Here is a 22,248-nt window from a genome sequence, read left to right on the forward strand (position 1 = left end):
TGTAACAGATTTGACCACATACATTTGAAAACACCATTTTTACTTACAAGACAGCAACTGTGTGTGAAGCAGAAGTGTGTTATGGTAAGGACAATGAAATGTCACTATTCTAAAACCTTCCTACAAATAATGCCTCAATATGTGAGCTGCCTCCAGGGGCTGAGTGGAAAAGAAACGTAAGAATGAAGCTGGGCTCTCTGGGAAAAGCAGATGGGCAGAACAGGGACGAAGCAGGGGCTGTTCGGGTGGATGGCCCGGAAGCTGGGCAGAATGGCGGAGGCAGGGGGAAAGTTAGAACTGCTCCAAAGGGTGTCGGGAAGGGCAGGGACAAAGGCAGAATCTCACTGAAGACCGACGGAGAAGGTGAGATGTCCCTGGAGAAAGAACAGGAGGCCAACGGTGATGACGGAATCTATCTGGAGTCTGGCTCTGGGCTCTGGAGACCGGCGTCAGGGTCAGGATCCAAAAGGTGACTGGTTGACTTGGGTGTAGGAACATTAAGGTGGCTAGCTGGCTCAGGAGCAGGACCAGGCAGGATGCTAGCTAACTTGGGTGCAGACTGCAGATTGGCCGACTAGCCGACTGGCCGACTTGGAGGCTGGCTGGGGGCTAGCATGCTGGGGGCTAACCAACTGGGGTGCTAGCTGGAGGCTAGTAGGCCCAAAGCTAGTTGACAGGGATGCAGACTGCAGACCAGTCGTTTGGGATGTAGACTGCAGAGCAGTCAATGGGGATGCGGATTTGAAAACTATCTTGGATGCAGACTGGTGGCTAGCAGGCCCGATGCTAGCCAACTGGGAAATAGGCTGGGAAACAGGCAGTGGGTTAGATAGCTGGGAGACTGGCTTGGAATCAGGTGTGTCTAAAAACTCCTTAAGCCTCTCAGGCAATGACCTTTCTAACCGCTGCTTTTTGGAGACTTCCCACAAACCATCCTCAGAGCCGCCTCTTTGTGTTCCCTACCAAAGTCTTTTTTCGATTCGGCTTAAATGCAAGGACTAACAAAAATACCTGGATGACTAGATATCACTAGTTGTAAGTGACAACATTTTTCTGAACTTTTTTCTTAAAATTTATTTATTATTTGTGGCATATATCCTCATGAAAATTGATCCATTTAAACTGGATAGGCAGTTGATTTTAAGTTTTCAGATCAGATTATTTTGATATCTGTCATTAAAGTTTTTAATGAGTAATGCTTCTTAAAATTTCTCTACCATTTAGTCAAAGTGTTGGTAATAATGCCTTGCCATATCTGCTGAAAGAACAGTGTCATCATAGTCTAAATAATGATTAAGGGGTTTTCATGATGTATAATAGTGAAAACACAAAAAAACACAATTTACTGATCTTGTGGGCAGCAGAACAAGTTTGTAAACACTGACACTCCTTATAAAGGTGTTTTGAGATCATTGACAAATATTGGTCACCTGCAACATTAGCCTATACATTTTGGTTTCGCCTGTGGCTCTGTGGTTACTAGTCCTCCATCTTCAATGCTTTATCAAGTGTTTTTAGGAAACCAGTAAAACCAAACCCTCTTAGAGCACTGCTTGGTATCAAATCTGAAGGTGAATCTCTTTCTAAAAACACTGTAGGGTTGTTTTACTTGTAGCCAAAAGATTAATTCTGCTTAATTGGACACAATTAATTCTATAGATTTAGATACTGTAGATATACTCTTCTTCTTAAAATTGGAGAAGAATTAAATTCAGCTTGCAGAGTCGAAATGATAAATTTGTAGGGTGCAGCAACACTTCATTTCCCACTTAACATGCTATTGTGGTGACAATCTTCATTCAAGATTACGATACTACTAACCTTTTTTCCCCCTCTTCTTTCTATTCTCTAACCTATCATATATTTGTATATTTGATTGGCTTCTAGGGTGCTTGTTTTTAAATCCAGCAGACATTGAGCAACATTAGTATACAGTGGACTCATTGGGGTCATAATTCTGACCACCTTACAGATTTAAGTCCAATATTCACTCTCCTTTTAGCACTATTCCTGAGGAAAATATCTAGCTCTTTCTACTGGTAGATGTTTGACTTCCTTCATAAGCTAACTGATATCTCTGTCTGCTGTTTGGTGCTGGGCGGGTAGTATACAGAGTCTTTACTGGAGCTTTTTTGCTGAAAACAACTGCCTGCTGCACCTGGGAAAATGATTGGTGAGAGTAGTAAGACTAAACCAAAACAGTAAAGTTGAGGGCTGTAAAACGAAAACATTGAGCTGAGAGATGCTATAAAGCTCTTTAGACCTGAGGGGAATTGCAGATGAGGGTGGTAACCGTATGTGGGTGTGTCACTATGAATGACCACTTTTCATATAACATAGTTATTTGATCCATTGTTAATGTAAAGACATTGACAGGTGCAGCTTTAATTATCTGTATTGTAAATCTGCTATCTGTTCATTAACTATTCATTAACTTATGTACGGTATAGACATTCAGTGAGATCCTGTGTGAGTGTGTATGCGTTTGTGTTTTCTGCCTCGGGGCTCCCACCCTAAGCCCTATAAGCCCCTGGTTCCTGTTTATGCAGCCCAGAGGCCCTGGCCCCACTGGGTGTGCACAGCTGATTGTGACTCAGTTCTTGGCATGGTTGCTGGGCCACAGTTGCCACGTGGCTGTTGCCAGGTGTTCCAGGGGGAAAGCATTAAATACCGAGGGCTCCCATCACTGTAGGGCTGTGTTCAGTATGTGATGGCCCACACAATAAATGGAAACATGAACAGAGGCCAGCTGTCAACAGATCACAGATCATTCAGTCAAGTCATCACCCATTGTCTTAATTTATCTGTTTGTGTGAAGCTGCACAAGAGAAACTATCAAACATATGTAGTTTCTCAAATGTCAAACATATCATTTATTTTTAAAAATAATTTTGGCCAAGTGGGCTTCCTGGTCCTGAGTGTATTTCCACCAAGAAAAGAAAATCAATACATGAAAAGTTATGCCTGATGAAAAAAAAAAAAAAAACTCACGGTAATTGAAAATGATGAGATATTAACACTGTGTCCCTTATCAGACTACATCCCATTCATCATGCTAAAGGGCCAGAGGGCCATACTGACTTACATAAAGTAAGAGAAGGGCCACACATTGGAAAATTGAATTGAAACATGAAACACATAGTACTGTATAATTCTAAACTATGTGAATTTGGTAGACATGATAGATTGCTTTACAATAGGATATTGCCCAGAAGGGCTGGGTCCCCATTTCAAAAAACAAGAACTTTCTGTTACGAAAGGTTAACTTTTCTACAGCTCTATGTGTCAATCTGGTGTACTTTGAAGTTACAATGAAAAGATTACTTACATAAAACAACCCACTTATATGAAGAATCATCTTTTAAATTAGCCTACATCTAGCCAATTGTCTGATGTGCAACATATACATATGATGCAATGATGAATCACATTGAATTTTGTTATAAACATTGACTCAAGGCACCCTTTTTACAATTATCAAAACTTCATAATTACCATTAGAGTACATACCTGAATCAATGAATGAAGGAAATATTAACAGAAACTGATTTTGAAAAAATATGTGGTCGTATTCGTGAATATATGCATTAACTTTACTCTGTCATTTTCTGTTCTGGTATTACTTGTGTAACTGTGTGAGGATGGTGTAGCTAACTCAAACTTTAATACCATTTTAGTACAGACCTGCAGCACTGCGTGAAAAAAAAAGATTAGACACAAATCTTCTAATATTCACTATTTATGAATAAACATTGTCTTATACATGAATATAGTAATTCATGTTCTGTTCTGTTTTACTTGTGCAACTGTAACTAACCTATGAGAAGGAATTAAAACTGACATTTATGATCGACACCGTGTGTCATGAAAAGCATTGCCTTCCCATGTAATTTAACCTAATGGGAACAATTGAGACGGACACCTCTCTTCACAAGACCAAGTCTGGCGTCATGTCTGATGTTGAAATATGCAGGGTCAGCTTGGCTTTGAATGCTCACAGGTATGAATTGCCTGTCCACAAACATATTCTTCCCCAGCAACTTCAGATTGAAGTTGCTCATATGGCCGATTACATCCGCCTCAAATGCCACTCATCAGCTTTACCTACAGTCACCAGAAATATCCCCATCTCTCCTCTCAACTCCCACACACGGCAAGACACCTTACCCTGGCTCAGCCAGAGAACATATGAGTGGTACAGCAGGTCTGTGTGTTCTGTCTCACTTTCCGCCAGTGGCTGGATGAACTGGCAATCATTAAGTGCTTGGGCCCGGATGAAGTTCACGAGTTTCAACACAGAACAAACACAGATTTACACAGGGATTCCTGGTGAATAATGCAGTGTAGGAAGATCAAATCTGAGTTGGTGATGTCCTCTCTTGCCTGATCCTGTATCCTCTGCTGGAGCCCAACGTTCTTTCTGGTTAGGTTTGAAGATCCATCACATTCAGCGATTTAGTCAATGACGGGTTCTCTTGCTTCAAAAATCCTGACACCCTGTTTTAGAGGTCCAATCCCCTTGTTGCCCCCCTCATTGACTCCATGGCAAGAAATTCATCCACTATTTTAAAACTGTCATTGATCCAACAAATGAAAACAGGTAGCTGGGCAGTATCTTTGATTTCCATGCTCTCATCCAGTGCAATGGAAAATTATTTGAAGTCAGCTGCCATTTTTGACAATTCAGCTGGCAACTCTTCAATTACTTCCACAGTGACTGTTCAATGAGACAGACTGCTATCTTCAAACTGAGCTTTGTTGTCAGGGCACAGTATGGTAGCCGCCTCTACCATACAGTCTTTCAAAAATTCACCATAAGAGAAAGGCTTGCTCTGTTTCAGAAGCCTTTATGATAACATGCAACTAAGTTTTGTTGTTTCATTTATTTTATTGTGAGGATATTGTGGGCTGTATTGAGATGGTCCAGAAGCCGGTTCCGGCCCTCGGGCTGTATTTTGCCCATTTCTGCTTTAGAATGTCACTGCCAATTAAATTTCATAAAGAGACAACAAAATGTCTCTAATGGTGCCCTGTTTCTGACCACTAGTAGGGCTACAGAACAATTAGTTTCTGTGTGGTCCCCTGTTTCATTTGTAGCATGGTGGAGGTGACATGTAAAGAAGTATAGTAATTCACTAACATAGGCAGTTAAAAAGAAGACTGTTAGCAAACATGGAGGAAAACAAATCACTAAATTATGTTAAAGATCAGCTTTGCAAAGGAAGGTAATAATACATTAGATGTCAATGATGCACTATGCATTTGGCAATTTTAAACGTAACTTTTGATTAGAAGACAACTCCACAGTACACAGAAAGAAACTGACATGTGCTGCTGTCCACCCACCATGTATTTCAATTTTCCCAGCTTTGTACATATTCTCCATTTAATTTACACAATGCATAGTGGGAGAGTAATGGCCATCTACAACACACACATGCATCTGACGGTTTTAAGTATTCCTCTTGTATCTTCTTGTATCTTGCCACTTTTCCAATGTGAAAACACTACTTACTCAAAACTTAGAAAATTTTTCTTAAACTCGGACACAGTTTAAGTCAAACTGATGATTTACTTAGTTGTGATGTAACTGCTGGTAAATGGGCCACACTTTTATAGTACTTTACTAGTCTTATCAACCACCCAAAGCACCTTACACTACATGCCACATTCACCCATTCACACACACATTCAGTATCTTACCCAAACACACTTTGACATGTGGACTAGAGGACCTGGGGATCAAACCACTGACCTTCCAAAACTAAAACTTTGACTTAGTATTTCATAATTTTGATTTTGTAACTAATTTGGACTGACCCTGAGTAATTTTGAGACTGTCCTCTCCTAAAAAAAAAAAAAAAAAAAAAAAAGACTTTAGAGATCATCTGTGCAAGCAGCTTATTATGACCCATAGATAGGTTTTATTGTTAGGCGACATCTTGCGGTGGTAGTAATTATTATAGGCGCAAAGGAGTAAGTCAGGTGACTTTTATAAAGAGCGTCAAAGTCCGCATAGAGAGGTCGGGGTGGTCATCAAAACACAGGACTTTGTCCTGTTGACACAGGAGACCGCTGTGTTTCCCCTGTTTGGAACCAATAGCCATTATTATTTCTTTTGACCATGACCGTTCCACAACCTTAACTGCGTGTTTATTATTGTGACCATGACAACGAAGGTCTTCTAACCTTTATGAAGTACTTATTTTAACCCAAAACCCCAATCTTTCCCTAAACCTAACCAGACTGTGACCATTCCATAAATGTAACTGAGTGTTTATTATTGTAACCATGACAACGGAAGTCCGGTATGCCAGCTGCTATAGGGGCACTATTTCAGGAAAATATGGGTTCCCTAAGAGGGTAGGGACAAACAGCCTATATGGTCATTTTGTTTGGAGGACTTGCTAGTATTTTTTATTTGTACCATACAGCTTTTGTTGAGTTTTTTTGATTTTGTTTATAGAGAACAAATCCAATTTCCCTGTTCCTGGTGTTGCAGTTTAGTTTATACCTACCAAAATAAGTTTTGGATGATATAGTAGGAAATGTCTTTTCTTAAATGGAGGTTTGACAGCTATTGTCCCTCAACCCTCTTTGCCTGCATTGAGAAACAAATCGTCTCCAGTGTGAAACAATATCCAGACAAAATCTCCAACGTCATTTTACTTAGCAACTAGTGAGGGGCTAGTGAGGGCATCAGATCAGACACAACATTTTCGGTGAACCAGTAATCATTACCTGTGCCTGTATGGGTTTACACAGTCATATGCATTATCTAATCTCCCATAGATTTTATATGATAAGGACTTTCTAAACAACCAAAACCCAACCTTAACCAAATTCAAGTTTTAAACTTGACACTAAATATGAAAATGTGCAGAACTTAAGTTGCTGTGGCAGGGCACTGATAATTTTCCTCTGGGAATTACCATAAATGTTGCCCTTGCAGTCACTTCTACAAAATTTAAATTGAGCCATCCAAAATGAGGACAGACCAATCCTTCCATTCATGGAGTCAAGTAGAATCCTGAATGGCAGCATTAAATCTTAATGGAGCTGTTCAATAGCCTCAACGCGCTGTATCTGGAAGCCAGTAAAGTGGAGGACAGATCTGTTATGCAACACGGGGAACAGGTCAGCTGGACCGATTGAGACTAATGGTTTATTTGTTTCAATGTCAATCATGCTGTCACCCTCTTGAGCCTTGGATGGTAACAACTCATCTACTTTACTACAGAGTCAATAGAAATCAAACTTCTGAAACAGGAGGGGATTAAACACCATTTATTCCCTATTTTTGGTTGACAAACAAAAGGCACTGTTGAGTTATTGTTTTTAAGAGTTTCACATTGACACTGACTGGCAAGAATTCCTTTTCCTCCCTCTGAAACTAAACATAGTGGCCTGTAGTCATTATGCTGCTCAAAGTAGGAGTGATGAAACAAGCGTCATCTGAAGAACCACATGAGCAACACACAGAACATTGACACTCCAGTCAGTCTGACAATCACAACCTCTGCCTAAGCATATGGACCCATGATATGTCAGCAATGTAAAAAGAAGCAAACAATCTTTGAGCCATGACAAGCTAGAAAACTAAAAATAAATAAATAAAACCCCCACTCCTATTTTGATGTAAGTGATTAATACACAGGCCATCAAATCAAACATCCAGGGGAAAAAAAAAAAAAAAAAAAGACTGGTAACATTTCTACTTCATGAAAACAACAGTGCATTAGCACAGGTTTAAGCAAGAAAAGTATTTTTTTTTTTTAAATAACTATTACAAAGTCATACAAAAAGCCTGATGGGGAAAAAAAAAATAGAATTATTATATACATAAACTAGTTTTTTTCCACCAATCAGGACTTTGCTGCATTTTAATCAAAATCTGATGACAGGTCAGGCCAGTGTCATTAAAATCCGATCAAACCACACCTACAGAGTCCTGATAAAGCAGATTAGCTTGGTTTTTGAGTGTTAAACTCTCCGTAATGTAAAGCTGTTTATTTACCAACTTTAAAAGGAATATTTTAACATTTTGGGAGATGAGCTTGCCAAAAGTTGGATAAGAAGATTGGTACCGCTCATGTCTGTGCACTAAATATGTATCTTGAGCCAACTTAGCACAAAGACTGGAAAAAGGGGGAAACAGCTAGCCTTACTCTGTCCAAAAGGTATCAAAATCCAGCTATCAGAACTTCAGCTCTCAAACACATTTCCATCTTTAATCTGTGCAAAAATTCAAGTGTATACAACACATTTCTGTGTTACGGGGTTTTGTGCGACAGACTATTTCTCAGCCTAGCGTATTAACATCCCAGAGTCTAGTCACTGTGCGGTTGTCACGTAACCAGTGGAGACTCCAGGTATTTACTGGCTAAGAAGGTAAGTTCATTAGGGAGTTTTAGAGGTGATTGTAAGTGGATTTTGTTGCCTTTGAACAGGGCCAGGCTAGCTGCTACCCCTTGTTTCCAGTCTTTATGCTAAGCTAAGGTAACCAGCCGCTGGCTATAGCTTCATATTTTAAAATGTCAAGCTATTCCTTTAACTCTGATTGTGGCATATTTCGCAATGAATATATATATATGTTATACAGCAATACTTAAGATTTGAAACCACATTTTCAGGTGCTTTAAATTATTTGAATAAAAAGGATCAATGTGACTATTTAGGCTTTGTTCAAAGCAGACTTAATGTTTGTTACTTTTGTGTAATGCCCGGTTTGATGAACAACCATTGGTATGATTCAGTAGTTCTTGACATCAAAAGCGAGAACATGAAAAGGACCTGTTCATCTGTCTAACTTCTCAAATCACAAGAACAAGCTTGAAGAAAAACCCTGAACCCCTACACTACACAAGAACACGACAACCATTCACCATCACAAAAACTGACCTACTCACTCTAAAAGGAAATGGAGTTATAACAGCAAGAATTCATCGCACAGCCCTCCAATGAACAAACACTTGCTTAATATTAAAAGTACAGGCAATTACAGTATTGTTAATTTGTTGTTTCAGAAGTCAGAGGAAGGTTCTGGCTGTGCAAGTAAGTCAGGCTGTATTAGAGAGAGAGAGAGAGAGAGAGAGAGGAGCATGTACATATACAGTAACAAACAACTTTTAACAGTTAAATTCTGCTCTGAACATACTGCACTTATGTTTACATATTTACTTTTTCTAAGTTTTATTTACAGCAGCTGAAGTTGGTTCAGTAAGCTTTGTGTCAGTAAAATAGCCACACAATTTCATTAGCATAAAAATACATTGATATATTTTGCAGTCTACCCAAATAGAGCTATACACAAAATAATTAGAAAACATAGATTTGATTGCTCTCTTTTCACTTTGTTAGAATATTGATAAAAGTTCAGGCACAATTCTCACTTGCACACATTTTCCAAAGTGTGTATTCTTCCACTGATAACATGATCCTATGTAAAAAGGCTCATGCTTCGAGAGAGAAAATCACATTCCTTAATGACTCCAGGGTATTCATTGGACAAACTTAAGTGTTTGAAGTTGCTATGGCCTAAGACACTCTGAGAAGACACATGCAGGCACAACCAAACTTTCAGCACATGGTCACAGTCTACTTCTTCAAACATTGTGTGTTTGGGAAATAGGCAAAAGAATACTACAGAGTGCAGAGGTAAACCTCAGGTATGTTAACTCCAACCTTAATATGGCATTGAGGGGTGATTCCTATAAAAACAAAAATGTATGATGCAAAAATTTCAGTTTATGTTGCCAGTTTGGTAACCAGCCTACATTTGTTGTCTGAAAAGGCAAATATATTTTTTAGCGAGAAGGCATTAATGCAACTGAAAGGTCCAAGTGTGTAACAGCATGAGCAAACGAAAAAACCTGCATACCTGTAACTGCATCCCTTTACAGAAGCAACTAACATGAAGATGAACCACTAACATGACAAATAATGACCTATAAAAGTAACTATCACAGATTTACAGAGGAAAATGACTAAAGTAACAAAACCTCTCACAAAGATGGTGAGCTACAGTTAGTACCCTACTTTTCAGGTAACCGTAACAAAGAATGTGACCAAGATGTTAGACAGTAATGCAAGTGTACATTCTAAGCATACATTAGCAAAACACGACAAATGTGACAATATTTCTCCTCTCAACTCCACCCGACTCATCCACTACTGAGCTACGAGTCTGTTAGCTAAGAGGTATTTTGGAAAAAATAGCTTTAAAATTTGTCACAAATGACTTTTAGACAAGACAAAAAAGAACCTGTAAAAGAAAACGTTTGATTTGCAAGACCTGCTGATGCAAGAATAATCTTATGCACTGGCTAAAGCCATCGTATTACAATCTACATTGTGCTTGGGTGAAATTAGGGACCCAACAACTGCAGTCCAATAGGGACATACAGAAGTGCAGTATTGTTGAGGGTGCGTCATTACCAAGCAGGAAGAGGGAAAGAAGGCCAACAGCAGCTCTTCTGAGACGGGTCAGTATCCCAAACCCGTGCAATGTCAGCCTTCTCTTTACACCAAGCTGTCAGTGCAACGGTCATAAACATTCGTGGAAATGGCTTTGGTCTTGGGAATGGGATTGGGAGGGAAAGGGAGTTTAAACAGTGATCCCTAGGCCTGCCTGTCCCTGAACAAGCCTTCACTGAGTTAGTAAAGAATCATTCTTCAACTGCCTCCAACCAAATGTGTAAAAATGAGTGTAGTTTATGTTTTGCCTGGCAAATTCTGCTTTCAGATAAACCCCTGAGAAAACCCTGCTTATGTTACATTTTTGAAAATTTTTTTTTTCCCATAGGCCCAAGAACCACATACAAACTTAAAGGGAGAAAACAGGGAAACAAAAAATAACCCACACAGCAGTTGAAGTGGTTATTTTTCAATGAAAGACTACATATACAGAAAAGACCTACAGTACAGAAATGAAGCCTGGACTGACTCAAATCCAGCGGAGGATTTTTGCAGCAGAGCATCATCCAATGCATAGCTTTGTTATGCAGCCAGGCAGCTAGGCTAGAGTGACTGGAGCGACTGGAAATGAACAGAATCAGAACCATTTTAAGGGCTTTGAACTCCAGCTCCTTTCATCATCCAAAGCCAGTGTTTTCTTCAATTCTTCATCCCTCCACCTCATCACCCACCACCATGTCCCCAGATCATTATCTCATGGTGGAGGAAGCTCTGAAGTAGGAGAGGAATTTGAAGCAGAGGCTCACCACAAAGTACCAAATGTTTCTGGCCATCTGGGATCTGGCGATGAACACACGCCAGATGAGCACCACCAGGATGGTGTTGAAGGTGTAGCGGATGTTCCTCAGCCTGGAAAACACAATTGAGACAAATCAACTTCAAGAGAAATACAACTTTACAAATGCAAATCCTATCTTAAGTCTAGTTCTTTTTATATTGTTCTTTGTATTGCCCTGTGATATGTTTGATATTTAATTATTTCACTTTGCTGAGCTTTGTTAAAGCTGAGAGGATTATTACCACTGTAACTGTACTCTCTGAAGAAAAGTTTGGCAGAATATACCTCATATCACTGGCAAATGCAAAAGACATCCATGCTTAATGGAAGGATGAAGTGAAGTACTTGAAAATCTAGAGGATATGCGAGTGGTGATGTAGAGATTTATCTGCTGTATAGTGACCTAGATAAAACAAAAGCTGCCTACTTCCAACAGAGAATGGCAGCTCATCACATAGAGCCTTTCATCCTGTATCTGTATCACCTGGCACAATTGCATATTTGATTCCATAGATTCCTACTTGTTGAGGTGTTTGCGTGCAGCAGGCAAGCCTGAAAGCTCTTCATTCAGGACGTATTTTTTGGTGCCCATACAGTAACTTTCCATGTACTCTGCCCAGTGCAGCTGGCGCACATCAAAATTAAACACCTGCAGAAATAAAGAAACAGTAAGTATACTTTGAAAACTTTAAAAAGACAACTTTTCAGTTATTAAGAGGAACTCATCTGTTTTCTGAGATGTAACTGATTACAGATTTGTCTTGATTTTGATTTGGTGACCTGGTGATATACTTTTTGACTGGTGCCAATATATATTTGAGGAGTATGAAAAAAGGAAACGAAAAGAAAACATAACACGTGTTTGTTATTTAAAAAAAAAAAAAAAAAAAAAAAACTAGCCAAAATAACATACACTAAGGGATCGTTGCCAAGTTTTTGAGAATTCTGACAAAAGATATGTACTGAGGCAAAAATACTTTAGTAGTATATTTTACATGAACGAAAAGTTTTACTATCAAACATGAAAGTTATAGTTAATATAACTGTTTTGAACAGTAAATCATAAATTAAATACACAATTACAAAAACTATTTTAAAACTTCAAGAAAAACAAAAAGGTCAAAAAGACTGTCTACAGCCATGCCAACAGGTCTGTGAGTCTGTTCTTAGGCACAACTTTGAGAAAATGTTAACATCAGCATGCTAAATTGCTGATGAGGCTGATGGGAATGCCAGGTTTTCAGGTACTGGTAATAAACCAAAGTGCTGGACATATTCAAACCATCTAAATCAGTGGAATTTATCCACTAGGGAATTACATAATTACATATATGTTGTCAATTTTTGAATTGAAAAGAAGTAAATACAACCCCTGCAGCAAAAAAACCCATTAGCATTACTGTCATTTCATGAACTCAAAAAATAGAAAATAAAAAGGTTTGGGCACCCTACTAAGTCAGTACATCAAAAGCCCCCCTTTGGGAGATATCACAGCTTGCAAAAACGTTTTTTAGGCAGTCTTTCTATTCTTGACATAGAACATGATGTTATCTCCAAGAGTGGGTGAAAATTCCTAAGATATTTTTAGGCTGTCTTGCATGTTCAGCATGTTTAAGATCTACCCATGGATTTTCAATGATTTTCAAGTCAAGGTACTTTGAGGGCCATTCCAAAAGCTTCAGCTTGTGTTTCTTGAAGTACTGTAGTTCATGATGGATTTTGAGGTCTTCTTTGGATCATTGTTCTATTGTAGAAGCCAGCCTGTTATCTTTCACTTTCTTATCTTTCACTGTCTTAGCATCACATTTGCATCCAAAATTTGCTGGTATTAAGTGGAATCCATTCCTCTAGCCATGCAGTGTCTCTTATGCCAGGGGCTGCCACACAACCCCAAAACATACTATTTCCACCACAATTCTTAATGGTTGGCAAAAGAGGGTGGCTTGGGGTGTTAGTAAGTACTGACTCAGTAGTACATGCCACACTTACTGTTTTTTTTACTCCCTTTCTATTTTTTTGTTTTGTTTCTTTACTTTTTTCATCTCAAAAATCAACCAAATTTGTCATTTGTTCAGGAGTGTCAAAGATTTTGCAAACAAATGTATATGTACCAAATTTCATGGCAATACGTCAAATAGCTGTAGAGATACAGTATTTCACTCAAAATCAAAACCGACAATCTCATGGTGGCACCAGAGAAAAAACCAGGGGATCGCCAAAATTCGGAAGATTCATCCTCTGGGTATCATGAATGTGTACAATTTTTTATTTTGGCAATGCATCTAGTAGATTTAAAGCTATTTTATGGCATGTTTGAAAATGTTCACCGGCTGGCACTACAGGAAAAGACAGATGATCACCAAAGATATTTCAGTAGTTTCAGTTGCCATTACTATCTGTGGAGCTACATCGCTTTCATGGGTAAAATGGCTAGGAACACCATACTAATAATCAGTAGGACTTCCCTTTGCTCTCAGAGCAGCTTGAATTCTTAGTGGTGTGGATTCTGCAAGATGTTGGAAGCAGTGAGATTCTGGTCCGTATTGGCATTTCTGCATCACATAATTTCTGCATATTTTTCAGATGCACAGTCATGTTGCCAATCTCCCGTTCTACCACATCCCAAAGGTGTTCTGTTGGATTCAGATCTGGTGACTGGGGAGGCCACTGGAGTACACTGAACTCATTGGCATGTTCATGAAACTAGTTTGAAATGACTTTTACTTTGTAACATGATGCATTATCATACTGGAAGTTGCCATTAGAAGACGGGTAAATGGTGGCCTTAAAGTAATGCACATGTTCAGCAACAATACTCTGATTGGCTGTGGCATTCAAATGAGGATTGGTATCAAGGGGCCCAAAGTGGGTCAAGAAAACACCATGCGGACTGTTGGCAGCTAAGGATGGATGCTGTTGATGCCTAATTCTGACCCTATCACCTGCAAGCCTCAGCAGAAATCGAGATTTATCAGACAAGTCTACATTTTTCCAGTCTTCAGCTGTCCAGTTTTGGTAAGCCTGTGCTAAAGAATTACAACTGATTTCATGAGATATATTTAAAAAAACATCAAAGACTATTTTAGACCAATATAATGTAAAGAACTGGATTACAGTATTTTATCATTAGATATGTTTCCATCAAATTAACAAGGGCCAAATGTGAGTGTCGCATATTACAGGAACAATAGGTGTAATGTGTAAGGAGGAGATAAAAGGCAAACTGCAGTCCACTAACATGCTCTCAAGTATTTTAGCTTTTTTCAAGCAGTTATACTGAACAGCATCCCCTTTCCCTACAAACTGAAATCAGCAGTGAATGAATTACTCACTCTATCGTACCCAGTTTACTACAAGAGATAAGTGTACTTAGCGATAAATCCGTCTGCCATCTCAAAAGTGTAAATGTCTGACGTATGTGGTGGGTGTGGACATGGAAACAGGGAAAAAGTGTGAATGATTCAAAGTAGAAATTAGTTTCCATACAACAACATCACTGTCCCTACCTTCTTATCCTCAGGGCTCATCTGGGCCATCAGCATAGTCACGTTGTCAGTGTTCCACACCCAGGAGTGACTGGTGAAATACTCCAGCACCATCATGGCTTTGTGGAGACGAGTGATTGTTTTCATCATCCTAACATAAATGAGAAAGAGAGGTGAGGAGGAAGAGGAGGGGAGGAAGCAAGAAGATGGAGGACGATGAGAAAAGAACAATGAAATGGATAAAGCGTGATGGTAGTACACGTCCAGAGAGAAGATGATTGACAAAACAGAGGGACGATTCAGAAAGAGCAGCAGAAAGAGTATTGTGGTAAGGTAAATAAACAGTAGAGATGTGGTAGGATGAAAATAGGATGGACAGAGAGGGAAGGTGGGCAGGATATATGGGGGGAATTGAGTGTGAAAATAAGTCTTAGAAATGAACTGTAGTGTACACTAAGAACCATCAGAAATTTTTCAAATTCCATACAGATTTATTTCACAAATCTGCCAAATAATCTAGCAAGGTGTTCAAATTTTTGTTGTTTTTGTAGCACTGTAAGTAGTTAGGGTGATGGTTTCTCCACTGGGGATAGTGACTCACAATTCTGAGGAATAACTGGATTTAATCTGTGTGCAGCCAGGAGGACACACAATACACTTACAAATGGACCCATGAACCAAATTTAGGTAAGCCTAAGTGAGTATTTACCAAAATTAATTAAAACAAAACATGAATGAACTCAGATTTTAAGCTAAAGCAGTCCCAGGAAACATATTTCCAAAGTTCATAAAAATTGTCCTCCTGTTAACACAAGTGAATCCAGTTAATATATTTAATTTCTATGTTAGTTCTGATTCAGTGGACCATAATCAAAGTGATGATTCAAAACCAGTTGAGGGGTTGTAATTAGGGTGAGAATTGATGGTGAGAATGTCAAAACTTTACCAATTATGATGAGGATATTAAGAGGGTCTCTGAGTCTTCAAACTGCACACTTTTTGCTATTGTGTGAAAACAGTTAAGATAGTTCTGAGTAAACATTTTATATGTCTGACCTGTATGCAAATGTTTCAGTTTTTTTTTTTTTTTTAAATCATTAAAATAGGCTGTGTTCCAATGATAGCCTTTTCATACTAGGGATGAAATGCTGTCACTAATTGAGGCAGATTGAGATGACTCAGATTCCTCCTGTGAAAGACAAAAGATTCAGAGGATGTGACAAACATGCACTGTTGATCGGCACATAGAGGCAGAGATAAAAATTACTTAAAGCCGGTGACATACCCAATTAGGAACAAATCACACCCCTAGAATGTGAGTTAGCTACTCACATACTATTTGAAATACTTCTGGTGTGTGAGAATTAAGTAAAGTAGCAAAAAGTGAAAACAATACATAAATGTGGATGCCAATGAATTCACATGCAATAGGGGTTGTTTTCAGTGGGACAAACTGTCTACGACTGAACTCAACTTTCTAGACTGAACAAAAAGTCCCATGGTGCCTCAGGATTTTCCATAATTGGGTGAGAAGTGGGGGGTGGCAATAATGAATGTCATGTTCACACAGAATGGCTTGTTCACATAACGGAAAATCTTTCAATCTCTTTGGAAAAAAAAAAAAGTTAATGCAAAAAAAAAAAAAAAACATTCTCAAAAGTAGAAAAACAGAGCAAAGCTGAAAACATGCTCTGATAGAAAACAAACTGTGCTGTCATGACACTGTCTTTAATAATGAAGTCCAACTGATGCCAAATACAAAAAGTTTTGTTTCTTCTGTCCCATACCTTTCCTTGTTCCCACCATCCCACACAGTCAGTAAAAAAAACAACAAAACAGAAATGGGGGAGGGTGGGTGTGTGGGAACATGTGGGAAAGGTTGAGGCTAATTGTCGGGGGTGGGGGGGGGGCCGCTGCAACCTTACCGGGGCTTGCGGCCTGTCAACCTGAGATAGCCATCATAGAGCAGGGCTGGCAGTGTGTGGCTGACAGTGGTCCAGTACTGATTAGTAAAGGGGTTGGCGCGCAGATTGACATTGGGCCTTCTGAAGGCCTGCTCTAAGGGATTGGTCTTGAAGGTCATGTTTATATAGTACTCTGTAGGAGAGAGATACACATATGACAGGACAAGGAGGACACAGAGAGGACGAGATGAAGAAGAATGTGTGTTTTCCCTCTTATTGATACTAGGCAAGATGCAGGCCCTGTGTAACAGTATGACCACAGCTAGCCTGTCATGAGCACCATGACATCTGAAGGGTCTGTAGATCTGAAAGGATCTGGATTGTTAAGGGCAACGGCTCAAGTTTACTTAACTCATTGTTGAGACAGTTCAGCAGCTTGCAGAGTTTTTTTTTTTTTTCCCCAAAAAGGGCCAACACCTGGGTTGGGTTCCCAAAGGTATCTTCAGACTAAAGTCCACCTTAGCGCATTTAGTGGCTGAACTGAGATGACGTTAGAGCTGACATTTTGGGAATCCAACTGAAAATACTAACATTGCAAGCAGCAAGATGTAAAGACTGCAGAACCCATCAGTATTCTCCTGTATGTGTAGGGGAACAGCTGGGTTATACATTCTTCAACTTCCAACAAAACTGTAAATAAGCATTTTCATTAGCATTGCAACTATGACGTTAGTCTAGAACACTAAAAGAAAAGTGACATGAGTAAAGTTGCAGAGGTGTGTGGTTTTTTTTTTTCGGTGGGGGGGGGGGGTTAAACAGCAGATGTATGACAAGTCTGAGTTGGCAATGATGAGGTTACCTGGGCTCTCGTCCAATCAGCCTGAGGTACAGATCATAGAGGAAGGCCGGAGCCTTGTGGCTCACAGCGATCCAGTACTGATTGATTAGGTGATTGGATGTGAGATTAACATTGGGCCGGCGGAAGGCCTGCTCGAGGGGGTTCCTCTTGAATGTGGATATTACATGGTACTCTAAGAAACAGAAGGTTGTTCAGCACAAGTCATCAATGAGTAGTAAGGCATTTCTAATACATTTTTTTTTGTTTTTTATGCCTGCCTAAATGGTGTGGTCCTACTGGTAAATATATCTTACAAAAAAAAAGACCACAAAACTGCTCCTTAAATGTTTATTTGACTTAAATGTGAGTTAAAAAGTTAAACTGAGTTTAATTATTGGTTCCGATGTCTCAACAAAATACTTGAGCTTCACAAAGGCAGTAATTATTTGGCAAAAACAATCTCACGAACAAGCTCCATTATTATCTGTTCTAGATCTTTCGATCTATTCATACTATCCTCCTCAGCAGATTGCCAAGTTGTCATGAAAATTAGACGTCAAAGTTTCTATTTTTCTGATGTTTTGACAACTTGCAATTTAAAGAATAAACTTGGAACCTTAGCATTTAAACCAACATTGATGATAAGTCCTCAAAAGAGCACTCCACTGATTTTGCATTGCACTCCCATGACACTGTTTGAAACTGTACATTATGAGTCTGTCAAAAGACTGAAAGTGATGCCGCAGGACCAGAGATACCTTTTTTTAATTCTACACAGTCTTCTTACTTGTCAAAACCCAGCCCACAATGCAATTCGACTGGTGACAGTTCAGTCTGAGGTTTGGTTGTGATATGCTAGCAGCAGCTAATGTAGCGTCAAGCCACAAACCTCAAGTACAGATGAAGAGTGGGCTACAAAGGTCTGTTAAGCTCACTTCTTTCTAACTCCACACCCCCAGATTTATTTCAATTTCAAACCTGTAGTCTTCAGACCCAATTGACACTGCCCAAGTGACATCACTTGAGACAATTTATCAGACTGCACGCAGCTTTCTCTGGATCCACAAAACGCTTTATACACCTTTCTACTCACCAATACTTGTAAACAGACTGATGTGTAAAAATCTGTGGAGTTCCCCATTAAAGTGCTCAAAAAGAGGAAAACATCTACAAATTCACAAAAACGGGGCAAACTCCATCTGCTGAAGAAGATTGTGTAATATAACCAAAAGCTCTAGACCGGCTACTAGAAACGGAACTTGTGGTAAAACTATTTTGTCAACTAAAGCTTCCAAGATCAAGGATGAACTTTAATCTAACAAAATATTTATATTGGTAATTGTATTGGATTACATTTGATTGTAAGGTCTTCCTTTTATTCTGTCCATCTCTGAAGCTCTCAATTGTATAAGAAACCAAGGTTGCACGACAAGTTTTGAAGATGGCAGAGGAAAACAGTGTGACAGCAAGTGACAGCAAGTACTGATTAATTGTTCACAAAAATGTTTTTTCATCCTGAATGCAAAAATCTGATGATCTCGTTTTTCCTGTAATCACTCCAACAGTTGAAAACCATGAGTGGTTAACATATGTTAAAGTGGCAATATCCAACATTTCAGTCGTGGTTCATTTGGCAACACCTGTAGTTACTGATAGTAACAGCAATTGTGGTTTAATACTACAGGTCACATAATTCTAGGGGCAGCAAAGCAAACTATTCTCATTTAATAAAGTCAGGCAATAATTGACCTTTTTCCATCATTCTGTGAGCAACCACGATCTGATTTTATGCTGCACACGGAATGAGTCTGCGAACAGCAGGGCACAGTGAAAGGCGTTTAGGGGTGTGCAGCCTGTTGCCTGCAGCTGTTCATATAACAGCTCACTGTGGCTGCTCCTTGTTCCATTACTTCCTGCAATTTCAAACTGATCCGTTGTCCAAAAATGCAAAAAATGACTTGTCTCGTTTTGTAGACCCATTTTTTATTTACGATATAGTGGTAGGTGCTATACTCTGACATTGCATTTCCTGCGACTACTTCAAAATAAAAGTTAACTAATGTTTCACCAGTTAAATGCTTTTAATATGAAACTGCAGGAGTAGGAAATGTTCTGTTCAGTTTGCATTAGCAGTACCATTTTTCCAGGAATGTGACCATAGACACCCAGTTCATAATATTGCAAATACATAAATATTGCAATCAGCTCAATCGCCATTGTTTTACCTCATTCGGCGATAGTGACTTTACAGACATTTATTTTAATGAAAATCTTCGTGACTGCCACTTTAAGCCTTCTTGTGACTCAACTATTTAATTCCTGATGTGATAGTTATAACATGATGATTTATGGCTAAACCAGTGCTCCCAGATTTAATTTTCAAGACATACTGTTGTGTATGCAAAAATTAATTCACAGTAATAGCCTCCAGTTTTACTTCAAATCACAAAGTTTGAAAACAAACCAGTAAGTCTATATTACTAACTTTTCAGTATAGGACTGAGTATCAATCATCTATTGTATATAGTGCTACAAAAGGACAAGATGTGTGACTTAAATATCTAACGGTAATATCAATAATCAACTCCAAACAGAGTAACTTCTATTTAAGGGTAGGATAAACTAAGAAAGTGCCATAACACTCCAGCTCTAAACCAGGATTCATAAGGAACAGGTGAACAAAAGCTCCTAGTTTGGGTGTGGCAGTCAGTGGATCAGATTACATTTAGGTTATGTCATTTTACACCACATTTAAGGTTCATCTCTAAAGGGCTTTACAGAGACTGTGCCAAGGTGAGATAAAGAGATGTCATACCAACTTCCCCCCAGTGAAATGGGTTGATCCCACCGGTTGTGCAGTTGTACACCAAGATGTTTTTAGGCCTGTAAAAAGGGAATATTTTATCTTCCCTGAAATGTCAAAGTAAAAATATACATTTCAATAAGAGTTCAAATTCACAATAATAAAAGGCCACAAGATGTACTGTATGTGTGATAATATTTATGTACCCTGCCAACCTGTTGTATGATTGTGATCCAGAGTACCAAGCGGCAGCCAGCGTGGCGTTGATGACCACGTCTACAGGTACCAGATCAGCCACAGCATCATTAGATGCTCTCATCGTACGCAGGATCCCCTTACCAGCCTACAGAGGGTGAGGAAAAGACTATCTATACAGCTGGCAAAGTTTCCTAAACGACCAAGATCAAGACCAAAAACGGGCCAGTACAAACTGCAACATTGCAGCACAAGGAGTAACTGCACACAGCTCTATGCGAGGTATAAAATTGGGCTGCAATTTTACTTATTTTCTTTGTATCCAGCACCTATTCTGCTAAGGTGTTGTGGATGTGCAAATGAATACTCTAACTGCAAAATGAAGAGATTAGACAAATCTTGTCATTAGAATAAGAGAAATAGCTGGTGATAGTGAGCCAACACACTGTTTAATTCTGCATGGACACAGTGAAAACCAACAGAAACGATTCCCATCCACAGGGAGAACTCTGTCAATTTGAACAGAAAACAGGTATGTCTAAACTGTCAAAAATCCCCTTGTGGTTCAAAGAATTGTTTAATGGTCTAGTAAATGTGTCAACATGTGATTTCAACAATTTCAAGATACAGTCTGTAAAGCATTTCAGGATTTAGGCCAATAATACTGCTATACCAGAGTTTAGTTGGATTAAGTTGATTAAATGATCAACAGAAAATTAATTGGCAAGTATTTTGATGAATTGTTTTCGCAAGCAAAAATCAGCTTCGTCAAATGTGAGGATTAGCTGCTTTTCTTTGTCATGTTTGATAGGTTAGTGAATATTATGGGTTTTGGACTGTTTGGCAGATAATATGAACAGGTCATTTTGTGCTTTGGGAAATTATAAATAGGCATTTTTAAATATTATCAGACACTTTATAGACCAAATTATAAATCAGTTAACCGAAAAAATAATCAATTGATAATGAAAATTACCATTTGCAACAATAATTCGATAATAACAACCTATCCTAATACAGCTTTGTATCATTACGTGAAGACAACAAGGATTACCACTACAGAGAACACACAGGCTTTTGGTTAGACAACAGTTTTTCACCCAGTACTTACTGCAATGAATATTCCACTTGGTCCATTGAAGTTATCAATCCAACCCTGAAAGAGCAGTCCAAGGAAAGCGGCATGAATTAGTACTGAAATAATTAGGTGATTAATTGAAAAAAGTCACTTAAAATGACTGAAAACTGAATTGTTCCTTTCAGATATTCAGGCAGGAGCTTTCTGTGTCACCCAACATCTCAAAACCAGAAATTGAACAAACCCTATGCTTTCCAGTTATTGGCAGGTGCAAAGGTGTTCTTTATTCCACATTCCTACTCCAACCCTCATCATGTTCACTGCTCAACAGCACAGAATGCCTGAGTGTTGGCAGAAATTAGGTATTGTGCTCTCAGAGCAGCATCAGATCTGTGCTAATAGGACTTTCTCTACTCCACAGATTTAAATCAGTGGCACAGCTGGGATAAAACATACCCCAGAAAAAAATGACCACTTGTATGCTATCTGTTAAGGAAAACATTATTTTCTGTACTGTTTTTTCTCTTGTACCAGTTACTTCCTTTTTAAAATTCTCCCTGCTCACTATCTAAACCAGCTTAATATCCTAAATTCAAGCGTATCAGCTCTAAAATGTATATACAACATTTTTCAACGTGACCTTTTTCTAAGAAAGTATATTTCGTCCTTTAACACTTTTAAATGCATTCAA

At 38.8% G+C, this 22,248-nt stretch overlaps 1 protein-coding gene across 4 annotated transcripts in view; it reads right to left on the bottom strand.

The window, feature by feature from the left end:
* Positions 1-7,271: 7,271 nt before the first annotated feature.
* The window catches only part of far1 (fatty acyl CoA reductase 1), a 36,670-nt gene continuing 21,693 nt past the window's right edge, over positions 7,272-22,248 (bottom strand). Inside the window, exons 7-13 of one of the 4 annotated variants that reach the window (XM_040132383.1) lie at positions 21,591-21,635; positions 20,491-20,627; positions 20,297-20,364; positions 16,665-16,836; positions 14,761-14,890; positions 11,776-11,903; positions 7,272-11,325 (exon numbers count right to left, since the gene is read on the bottom strand). In XM_040132383.1, the coding sequence (XP_039988317.1) occupies positions 11,166-11,325; positions 11,776-11,903; positions 14,761-14,890; positions 16,665-16,836; positions 20,297-20,364; positions 20,491-20,627; positions 21,591-21,635 (840 nt within the window). In that variant the 3' untranslated portion in view covers positions 7,272-11,165. Of the gene's footprint in view, positions 11,326-11,775; positions 11,904-14,760; positions 14,891-16,664; positions 16,837-17,502; positions 17,675-20,296; positions 20,365-20,490; positions 20,628-21,590; positions 21,636-22,248 lie in introns of all 4 variants that reach the window. The other 3 variants (XM_040132382.1, XM_040132387.1, XM_040132386.1) reach the window with 3 other exon arrangements.

The sequence above is a fragment of the Xiphias gladius genome, chromosome 8, assembly GCF_016859285.1.
Source record: "Xiphias gladius isolate SHS-SW01 ecotype Sanya breed wild chromosome 8, ASM1685928v1, whole genome shotgun sequence".
Classification (NCBI taxonomy): domain Eukaryota; kingdom Metazoa; phylum Chordata; class Actinopteri; order Istiophoriformes; family Xiphiidae; genus Xiphias; species Xiphias gladius.